The 11,658-nt window shown below is 41.4% G+C and overlaps 1 protein-coding gene across 3 annotated transcripts in view; it reads left to right on the forward strand.

Moving 5' to 3' along the window:
- The window catches only part of LOC120767397 (MTOR-associated protein MEAK7), a 107,129-nt gene extending 96,297 nt beyond the window's left edge, over nucleotides 1-10,832 (forward strand). For all 3 annotated transcript variants that reach the window (XM_040093433.1, XM_040093434.1, XM_040093435.1), the window contains exons 6-7: nucleotides 10,092-10,283; nucleotides 10,437-10,832. In XM_040093433.1, coding sequence (XP_039949367.1) covers nucleotides 10,092-10,283; nucleotides 10,437-10,550 — 306 coding nt within the window. In that variant the 3' untranslated portion in view covers nucleotides 10,551-10,832. The remainder of the gene's footprint in view (nucleotides 1-10,091; nucleotides 10,284-10,436) is intronic.
- Nucleotides 10,833-11,658: the final 826 nt, after the last annotated feature.

The following is an 11,658-nucleotide window of genomic DNA, read 5'->3' on the forward strand; positions in this document are numbered from 1 at the left end:
GTACCTTCTTCATTAAGTTCTGCAGCTCGAACTATTTTCTCCAGAAGCAGGTTGAAAGAGTCACACGATAGGGAATCGCCTTGTCTGAAACCTCGTTTGGTATCGAACGGCTCGGAGAGGTCCCTCTCTTGACGGAGCTTTTGGTGTTGCTCAACGTCAGTTTGCACAGCCGTATTAGTTTTGCGGGGATATCAAATTCAGACATCGCTGCATAAAGGCAGCTCCTTTTCGTGCTGTCGAAAGCAGCTTTGAAATCGACGAAGAGGTGGTGTGTCGATTCTTCTTTCACAGGAGAATCTTTTTTTCCAACATTTGGCGCATGGTGAATATCTGGTCGGTTGTTGATTTGCCAGGTCTGAAGCCACACTGATAAGGTCCAATCAGTTTGTTGACGGTGGGCTTTAATCTTTCACACAATACGTCCGATAGAACCTTATACGCGATGTTGAGGAGGCTTATCCCACGGTAGTTGGCGCAGATTGTGGGGTCACCTTTCTTATGGATTGGGCATAGCACACTTAAATTCCAATCGTTGGGCATGCTTTCGTCAGACCATATTTTACAAAAAGCTGATGCATGCTCCTTATCAGTTCTTCGCCGCCGTGTTTGAATAGCTCGGCCGGCAATCCGTCGGCCCCTGCCGCTTTGTTGTTCTTCAGGCGGGCAATTGCTATTTGAACTTCTTCATGGTCGGGTAATAGAACGTCTGCTCCATCGTCATCGATTGGGGAATCGGGTTCTCCTTCTCCTGGTGTTGTGCGTTCACTGCCATTCAGCAGGCTGGAGAAGTGTTCCCTCCTTAATTTAAGTATGCTCTGGGCATCAGTGACTAGATCACCTTTGTGGGTTCTACAAGAGTATGCTCCGGTCTTGAAACCTTCTGTAAGCCGCCGCATTTTTTCGTAGAATTTTCGAGCATTACCCCTGTCGGCCAGCTTATCAAGCTCTTCGTACTCACGCATTTTGGCCTCTTTCTTCTTCTGTCTACAAATGCGTCTCGCTTCCCTCTTCAACTCTCGGTATCTATCCCATCCCGCACGTGTAGTGGTCGATCGTAACGTTGCGAGGTAGGCAGCCTGTTTTCTCTCCGCTGCGACACGGCACTCCTCGTCGTACCAGCTGTTCTTTTGAACTTTCCGAAAACCAATGGTTTCAGTTGCAGCTGTACGTAAGGAGTTTGAAATGTCTTCCCACAGTTCCCTTATACCGAGTTGTTGACGAGTGCTCTCAGAGAGCAGGAGTGCAAGCCGAGTAGAAAATCGTTCGGCTGTCTGTTTTGATTACAGCTTCTCGACGTCGAACCTTTCTTGCGTTTGGTGGCTTGCGTTTTTTGCTGCACAGAGGTGGGTGCGAATCTTAGCTGCAACAAGATAGTGGTCCGAGTCGCCAAGCACGATTTTGACATCGTGGCGGGGGCAGCCCTCATAAGTGCGCTCCAAGCACTCATAAAAGATATCTTTGGTCACATCGCCCTTCTCTTCCGTCGGGGTGCGGGCGCAAATCAGCGATATGTTGAAGAACCTCGCTTTGATGCGGATTGTGGCTAGACGCTCAATCACCGGAGCGAATGATAGTCTCTCTCCTACCACGAATCCCACACCAAACTTGCGCTCCTTTATATGGCCACTGTAGCAAATGCCACAAGGACCTACTCGTCCTGTCCATCGCCTTTCTTGGATGGCGGTGATGCCAGCCTTTATTTTCCCGAGGACATCAACCAGCTGGGCAGCGGCACCTTCCCAATTAAGGCACCGGACATTCCAGGTGCATGCCCTCAATTCGTAGTCCTTATTTCGTTTGCCATGGTCGTCATCAAAAGGTTTCTCATCCGAGGCTGTTGGTAGTTTTTCATTGGGGCGAGCTTTTTACGTGGCGGGTCCCAAACCCAGCGCACAACCCTATGGGGATGTTTCGCCTTCTCACTTTAGCTCGCCTTCGAACGGAAGTTTTTACGCTACCCAGAGGATACTTGGTCAAAGACCCGAAGTCGTGAGCTGCTTGAGTCATATGTAAAAGAATCGTTTCTGGCCACTCCCAAGTGAATGGCGATCAGAGAACTTTCCTCACTTGCGTGAACTTCTACAAATGACTCCATTCTCGAAAAGATATCTACTATCAGAAATAAAGGAAATATTTTCCTAGATCCTGCAAAAAAATATAAATAGCGGTAAATTTATTATTATACCCTGAACAGGGTATATTAAGTTTGTCACGAAATTTGTAACACCCAGAAGGAATCGTCGGAGATCCTATAAAGTATATACATATATAAATGATCAGTATGTCGAGCTGAGTCGATTTAGCCATGTCCGTCTGTCTGTCTGTCCGTCTGTCTGTATATATACGAACTAGTCTCTCAGTTTTTAAGATATCGTTTTGAAATTTTGCTCAAGAAGCTGCTCATTTGTCGGAACGGCCGATATCGGACCACTATAGCATATAGCTGCCATACAAACTGAACGATCGGAATCAAGTTCTTGTATGGACAACTTTCACATTTGACAAGATATATTCACGAAATTTGGTATATGTTATTTTCTAAGGTAACAATGTAATCTCCGAAGAAATTGTTCAGATCGGTTAACTATAGCATATAGCTGCCATACAAACCGAACGATCGGAATAAAGTTCTTGTATGGACCACTTTCACATTTAACAAAATATATTTAGAACGGATTACTATAGCATATAGCTTCCATGCAAACTGAGCACATAGTTACTAACAGATATGCACCTGTGGAGGGTATTTAGCTTCGGTGCAACCGAAGTTAACGTTTTTTTTTGTTTTTATTTTTGTTTGTTATATATCCTTTAGGAACAAAAACCGTTTTTATACGAGAAAAGCTCGAGCTTGGAAGATTTTGTCGTCACACTGCTATTAGAAAAACACTCAATGTCATTTAAATAGCTAGCACACTGGCCGATATAAGTGGTATAAAGTCAATTGAAATTTCGAAAATATTTATAATAAATATCTGTGGGGCAAGGAAAGTATTGACCCGACTGAACCTATTTTTATACCCTCAACAGGGTATATTAAGTTTGCAATGTAGTTTCTTTCGGAGCCCCTATGAAGTACTGTATACATATATATGTATAAATGCTCAGCTGTGTATATACGAACTAGTCCCTCAGTTTTGAACGTCATTTTCTCTTCAAGAAACTGCTCATTTGTCGGAACTTCTATCTTCACGAAATTTGGTATGAGTTGTTGTTCATAAAAATAATGTAATATCGGAACAAATTGTTCAGATCGGCTCACTATAGCATATAGCTGCCATACAAATCGATCGATCGGAATCAAGGGCTTGTATGGAAAAAAATGTTCAGATCGGATTACTGTAGCATATTTCTCCCATATAAACTGAACGCATAGTTAGTAAAAGAAATGCACCTGTGAAGGGTATATTAGCGGTGCAGCCGAAGTTAACGTTTTCTCTTGTTTATAGTACTATTATCAATGAAACATGTTTCACACTTGGCACCATATTTTCTTTTTCGTACCCCCTTTTTCCCCCTTTTCCTCCTTATCAATTTCGTCCCAGTATTCCAAACTCTGGGGGTTTTGAAACATATTCATTTGCGAAATCCATCCGTTTCTGAAAAAACTTTAGAACAACTTTGCTGCACTTCCAGTTGCAATTGATGAGTGGTCATCCTTGGATTTAGCTGAGCTAGTTGTACAACACACTTGTTTTCGCGATTTGTTAAGAGAGTTGGCCGACCAGCACGGTGTTTTGATAAAATATATCCAGTTGAAATATAATTTTTGACCACTCTATGTACCGATGAATGCGTTCGGACGACTACTATCCCTATTTCTGTTAATCGTTTGGCCTCAACATATGTATAGCTTTATGATGATTTTTCTTTCATCGGTATCAATTTCCTTGCCTTTCATTAAAATGACTGATTTAAAGACCTCTTACTTATTTAATTACTTAAAAAACTAAAATTGTTATTTTAAAATCGCACAAGTTATCGAAAAAAACTAAACTTAAACTCGCGAATTGCTGTTCTTGTGCAGCTGTACGCAGACTTGACTCATGTCATTTCATCATGTATTTTTCATTTCAGCAGAATTTTCGAATATCCTGCTGCCTTTTCTCCATATGATTGGTGATTGTATTGGAAGTACCTTAATGAAACCCTTTGTATCATTTAATGTATTTAGTATTTGCAAAAATAGTAATGAAGATGTTTTTAATATAATTTTTATTGACTTAAACTGAAATATGGCAATAAAACTAAGTCTAAGTTTATTGCCTTCAATATATGTATACTAAGTAAGAAGGTTCCAAATTTGTTTGTAATTTATTCCCGATTTCATCGAATAATGGATGTTTAAATCTTTCGCAATATTTTTTAAAGTTCAAAGTTTTGCCAGCATCTGTAAGTGTATAAAATGTTCAGTTACACCCGAACTTGACCATTCTTTATTTGTATTTATTTATGTTTAAACTCTTTGGGTATAATAAACACGAGCCGAAAACTCAGTGTTGGTAAAATTTATAGCAATCTAAGTTTGATAAAAAAAATTGGATATTTTATCACGCTTTAAAAATGGAGAAAAAGCTGCAGATATATCAAGCGCTTTTAATCTGTCTGTAACTGTTAGAACTATTCAAGCTCTAAATAGAATTAAACTCAAAGAGGATGCTAAGTCTGTAACATCGGTGTTTCACAAATTTCCACATGAGCCGGAATTTACGCGATAAATAATATAAATATTGGTAAGTCTTAGTTTAAGCTTGTCATCACTGAAGCACCGCCTTGCAGCAGGGATGCTCCGTAGACTCCTGACTCGTGCTGGCATTGAGTCCAACCCGAGCTCGGAGGAATTATTCTGCTGCGTTTGCGCTAAAAGGCTCCATTCAAACTCCACCTCGGTCGGGTGTAATAAATGCGATGGATGGGATCATCTTAAGACCTTCTCAGACCCTAAGACACACGGCGAGTGGACCACGAGTTTCGTGACCCCATGTTGCCAACGGACTACCGCGATCTTAGCCTCTACGGCTGTACAATCTACAACTAGTTCGAGCACTGCGCCGCACCTCCACGCGAGCGGACAACAAAGTACCTCCACGGTCCATAGGAGCTCAAATAGGCAACATGACTCCCATTCTGATCTGTCTCTCCAATCTTCATCCTGCTCCAATCCTTGTGCGAGAACCTCTCAGCAACTCCTGGTTCCTCGCACAGTCTGTTCCGTGTGTCAAACAGTTATACGTCGGAATGTTACATCAGCCAAGTGTAATGCATGTACTGGCTGTTGTCATTTCCCGACGTGTTCCGGCCTGCGCACTACACGTGATGGGGTGTGTCGTATATATGTATGTATGTAACACCCAACTGGCGTCGCCAACTAACACCACAGAGCGACAATCGCCCCTGCGAGTTTTATACCTGCAACAGCCACCGCCTACACGCCACTCCCTTATCCCCAGCGCCACCCACGGACACCCGCGAGAAATCCGTATCTTATAATTTAATTGCAACGAACTGCAGAGCAAGATCGAGAAGATGTTGCTTTCATAAGCCGGGAACGCGTACCGATAGCTGCAGTCCAAAAAGATCTCAGATCTTCTGAGTTGTGCAGGTTTCAACGTCGTACGTAAGGATCGCGAACGCGATAACATTGGAAGCCTAGCCTTCATACTACACAATACCGTGCAATATCGTTCAATCGATGAAGATATCGACCGCAGAGATGCTACCCTAGAATATCCAGGGTAGAGCTATCCGGTCAGACGATGTCGAGTTCGAAATATTCAATATATACAGCCCCCACTTACATGTTATCGACTGAATATAGGTCGCTGCTTCGTGGTGAAACCCGTTTGGTACTAGGCAACGCGCACCCCGATCTCTAGCATTTTACTTCTTTACTGGCGTAGGCACCGCTTACGCGATTATAGCCGAGTAAACAACAGCGCGCCAGTCGTTTCTTCTTTTCGCAACGTGGCGCCAATTGGATATTCCAAGCGAAGCCAGGTCCTTCTCTACCTGACCTAGCCAGCGTAGCCGCTGACTTTTAATTCGCTGATATATGACAATGTCGTCGTATATCTCATACAGCTCATCGTTCCATCGAATGCGATATTCACCATGGCCAACGTGCAAAGGACCATAAATCTTTCGCGGAACATTTCTCTCGAAAACTCGCAACGCCGACTCATCAGATGTTATCCAAGCCTCGGCACCATATAGCAGGACGGAAATTCCGAGTGACTTATAGAGTTTGGTTTTTGTTCGTCGAGACAGCACTTTATTTCTCAATTGCCTACTCAGTCCGAAGTAGCACCTGTTGGCAAGAGTTATCCTGCGTTGGATTTCTAGGCTGACATTGTTGGTGGTGTTTACGCTGGTTCCAAAATAGACGAAATTATCTACGACTTCATGTTATGACTGTCAGTAGTGACGTGAGAGCCAAGTCGCGAATGCGACGACTGTTTATTTGATGACAGGAGATATTTCGCCTTGCCCTCGTTCACTGCCAGACCCATTTGCATTGCTTCCTTGTCCAGTCTGGAGAAAGCGAAACTAACGGCGCGGGTGTTGAGGCCAATGATATCAATATCATCGGCATACGCCAGCAGCTGTACACTCTTATAGAAGACCTTCTCTATTTAGTTCTGCGGCTCGAACTATTTTCTCCAAAAGCAGGTTGAAAAAGTCGCACGATAGGGAATCGCCTTGTCTGAAACCTCGTTTGCTATCGAACGGTTCGGAGAGGTCCCTCTCTTGACGGAGCTTTTCGTGTTTCTCAACGTCAGTTTGCACAGCCGTATTAGTTTTGCGGGGATACCAAATTCAGACATCGCGACATAAAGGCAGTTCCTTTTCGTGCTGTCGAAAGCAGCTTTGAAATCGACGAAGAGGTGGTGTGTGTCGGTTCTCTTTTCACGGGTCTTTTCCAAGATTTGGCGAATGGGGAATATCTGGCCAGTTGTTGATTTGCCAGGTCTAAAGCCACATTGATAGGGTCCAATCAGTTTGTTGACGGTGGGATTTAATCTTTCACACAATACGCTCGATAGAACCTTATACGCGATGTTGAGGAGGCTTATCCCACGGTAGTTGGCGCAGATTGTGGGGTCTCCCTTTTTATGGATTGGGCATAGCACACTTAATTTCCAATCGTTGGGTATCCTTTCATTCGACCATATTGTACAAAGAAGCTGATGCATGCTCCTTATCAGTTCTTCGCCGCCGTGTTTGAATAGCTCGGCCGGCAATCCATCGGTCTTCGTCGCTTTGTTGTTCTTCAGGCGGGTAATTGCTATTCGAATGGTTGGGCAATGGAATGTCTGCTCCATCGTCATCGATTGGGGAATCGAGTTCGTTCTCCTGGTGTTGTACGTTCACTGCCATTCAGCAGGCGGGAGAAGTGTTCCGTCCATAATTTAAGTATGCTTTGGGCATCGGTGACTAGATCACCTTTGGGGGTTCTACAAGAGTATGCTCCGGTCTTGAAACCTTCTGTAAGCCGCCGCATTTTTACATAGAATTTTCGAGCATTACCCCTGACGGCCAGCTTATCAAGCTTCATACTCACGCATTTCAGCCTCTTTCTTCTTTTGTCTACAAATGCGTCTCGCTTCCCTCTTCAACTCTCGGTATCTATCCCATCCCGCACGTGTTGTGGTCGATTGTAACGTTGCGAGGTAGGCAGTCTGTTTTCTCTCCGCTGCGACACGGCACTCCTCGTCGTGCCAGGTGTTCTTTTGCATTTTCCGAAAACCAGTTTCGGTTGCAGCTGTACGTAAGGAGTTTGAAATGCCGTCCCACAGTTCCCTTATGCCGAGTTGTTGACGAGTGCTCTCAGAGAGCAGGAGTGCAGGCCGAGTAGAAAATCGTTCTGTTGTCTGTTGTGATTACAGCTTCTCGACGTCGAACCTTTCTTGTGTTTGTTGACGTGCGTTTTTTTGCTGCACAGAGGCGGGTGCGAATCTTGGCTGCAACAAGATAGTGGTCCGAGTCGATGTTAGGACCTCGGAGCGCACGGACATCTAAAACACTGGAGACGTGTCTGACGTTTATCACAACATGATCGATCTGGTTGGTGGTTTTTAGATCCGGAGACAGCCAGGTAGCTTGATGTATTTTCCTGTGCTGGAATCTAGTACTACAGATAACCATATTTCGGGCCCCGGCGAAGTCGATCAGCCTCAACCCATTTGGGGATGTTTCGTCGTGGAGGCTGAATTTACCGACCGTAGTGCCAAAGATACCTTTTTTGCCCACCCTGGCGTTTAAGTCGCTAAGCACGATTTTGACATCGTGGCGGGGCGGCTCTCATAGGAGCGCTCCAAGCGCTAATAGAAGGCATCTTTGGTCACATCGTCCTTTTCTTCCGTCGGGGCGTGGGCGCAAATCAGCGATATGTTGAAGAACCTCGCTTTGATGCGGATTGCAGCTAGACGTTCATTTACCGGAGTGAATGATAGTACTCGGCGACGGAGTCTCTCTCCCACCACGAATCCCACACCAAACTTGCACTCCTTTATATGGCCACTGTAGTAAATGCCACAAGGACCTACTCGTCTCTGTTTTTTTCCCGTCCATCGCATTTCTTGGACGGACCCATTGTTTTAAATTAATATAAATGGCCTACATGCCACACCATAGCGAATAGCTGAACTACGCCCATGAGTATTCTGTGCTCGAGTGTTTCTCCGATTTCTATTTAGTTATTCTACGGTGCCATGTTTTGCATGAAACCCGAACTTGTGTGTTATTATATTTTGGTAACGAGTCGTCTTTAGCAATTTAGTAACACTTTTTTTTAAATATTCTGCTTTGGATCTTGGTGGTTGACGACCTACTTAAACAACTCGAGGAACGAGGGCTTCGGGTGAATATCTACGATAGTTCTTATGGCTAAATGAAAATTTCTAAATTCCGTCTACGATGAAATCAAAGGGTACCTCAAAGTGATATCGCAATGGGCTCTAAAGAGCGTCTCTCATCGGCACCTCTGGTGCCCCGTGAATGACACCAGCAATAACTTCAGGGAGGTGGGCATTCGCTTCGACAGCAGAGCAGAGCAACGCAATATTAGCGTTGAGGTCGTTAGTAAGTACCTGGTCATAGCGAAATTGCTGACAACTGCAAAGCCGATGAGCTAGCCAGAGAGGACAACCTTTCCCCATTCACATGGACCAATGGACCTTGCTTGCGTTTAGCAGGAGTATGTTGCCGTTAAGTTCCTGTGGGATTGCGAGTTCCTTTTGGTCTAGAGTAAAACACAAGAGATCTACTGAACTACTTACCCTTAGAAAAAATCATTTTTCTGAATTTGTAGAGGTTCTTATAGGACATTGGCGGATCGGCACTCATTTGGTAAGGTTAAAAATCTTTCGAACACTAGTTGTCAAAGGCACTTTCTCCTCCATTGTCCCGCCTTTACAAGACTAATGTTGAAACATCTCGGTAAGCTTACTTTCAACGAACCAATAGACATAGCAGAAACTGGCATTAGCCGTTTCAACAATTTATTATATAAGAGTCTATTTGATGTATTATTAAGAGCTTTAGGTACCACAATAGATCAGCGTTCTAAGTTGTCTAAGAGAGATCCCCGTTAAGATCGATATCTTAACCTAACCTAAATTCTTCCGGGGTTTATCTATCAAAGAACTGCGAATTTTTTCATGAATTAGAATAATGTCCGAAAACAGCAATATTTGATGACGCCATTAAAATTTTTGCAGTACTATTATCTTGAATTTTTCAACTTCAAAAGTTAATTTAGTTAGACGCAAATACCATTTCTAGGTGGTATGCAAAGTAAATTGCAAATTTATTTCGAGCATAATTCCCACTCAATTTTCAGTATGGGCATGTTGATATGTACTGGTGGCTTAACGTATTTTTGGGCTTTCCAAGGGAGTTTTAGTTGTTTGTTGAATTTCACCTCAGTTTCTTTATATGATTTACAGGTTTGTATTCTTCCGCACACTTAAGCGCTTTTTTAATTTACGTACAGCAACCTTCAATTGGATCTGAGTAAAAAGAGAGCCGATTGCTAATTTAGGAATATGGTTAGATGAAAATTATTTAAATTCTTTATTTTAATCCTGCAGGGAATCGGCGGTCAGTTTAATTATTGGGGATTATGGATTGATAGTGACTATGGAATAGGACAAAGTAGCGAATCTTGTACAACCTATCGTGACTACGTGCAGCTTAGCAAGCGTAAAGATTATAAAATACGCAATATAGAAGTTTGGGGAATTGGTGACGAACCTAAAGATGAAGACTCTGAAGAAGGCGATGTAAGTATATTAGAATTTGTCATTGATTTACTAATTTCCTTATATTTCTTCTATATATGTATGTATGCATATATTTATATTTAGAAAGAGAATACAAAATTTAGTACACATGTGCTATAACGCTGTTTCTAATAAATAAATTAATTATTCCAGGGCGGTGTAAACAATTCGATTTTGGATAAAAATTTAGAGGACAAAGTTATGCTTCAATTGGCTGGAAAAGAAATGCATTCGGATGGCCTGCGTGAACCGGACATGGATTTGTGAATATATATTGTCTTAGGATTAAGCTGAAGCAAAAATTAATTTCTTTACAATTCTTTGTAAGGATTTTACATCAATTAAAAATCCTTACATAAAATCTGTCATATTAATGAACCCAGCGTGGCAAACCACGAATGAAACAATAATATAAGTAATTGATATAGAAAAATTGGTTGCGAAGCTTGAAATCTAGGGGCTGTTTGGAAATATTTTCATTCATTTTGTGGTGTTCTATATTCATAAGTTGTATAAAAAATACATATATTTACATATATGTAAGTTTCATTAACAGATTTTTATAATTTATTTTTTTTCAACTACCTTAAATTTTTTAAAGTTCAATTTCTATGTAATAGTTATAAAAAATTGTTTAGTGAGTGATCAAACAGTATATGGTCCTTTTTTAATCTTAAGGGGTTACATGGGTGTACAAATTTCAAAAAATCTTAAGTTTTTTATTGTATTGTTAAATTCTACAACACCTCTACAATAATTTTTTTTTATAGTGCATGTTTGCAAATATGAAAATTATAATAAAATATTTAATTTTTATATGAAAAAAAAATTCGTGATATAAGGTTGTTTTTTACCCGAGAAAACCCATTGAACCCCTCAATAATTAGGGAAATCGGGATTAAGTATAAACACTAGTTTTTTTAATATTTGAAAATTTGATAAATTGGTGGCGGTTTAAAATAAAAAGGGATTCTTCGACCATGTTTTCAAACTAAACACGTCTACGAGAAATTGAAAAAATGTATAAAAAGCTCAGTTGTAATCATAGCGACCTGTTTGTAAATTAGTAACGATTACAGATTCGAAAAGCTCGTTTGTAATCACAGCGAGATATTTAAGAATCGGTTACAATTTACACATTTGAATATCTTATAATTTTGTCAGAATCAGGCCAAAGTCAGCGCTGTCTACTTATGTCTACATTGGAAAACTGTTTATTACGTTATTATAGCTTTCGCTAGCCTCTGACCAACAGTATATAAAAATTACTAGGTATTATTTGCTTTATATTGTATTAAGTTACAACGGAGATGATTTTAACATTAAATTCTATACAATTTTTTGTTTTATTAATTCACGCTCACGACGTTAAAAA

Source organism: Bactrocera tryoni, chromosome 2, assembly GCF_016617805.1.
Source record: "Bactrocera tryoni isolate S06 chromosome 2, CSIRO_BtryS06_freeze2, whole genome shotgun sequence".
NCBI lineage: Eukaryota > Metazoa > Arthropoda > Insecta > Diptera > Tephritidae > Bactrocera > Bactrocera tryoni.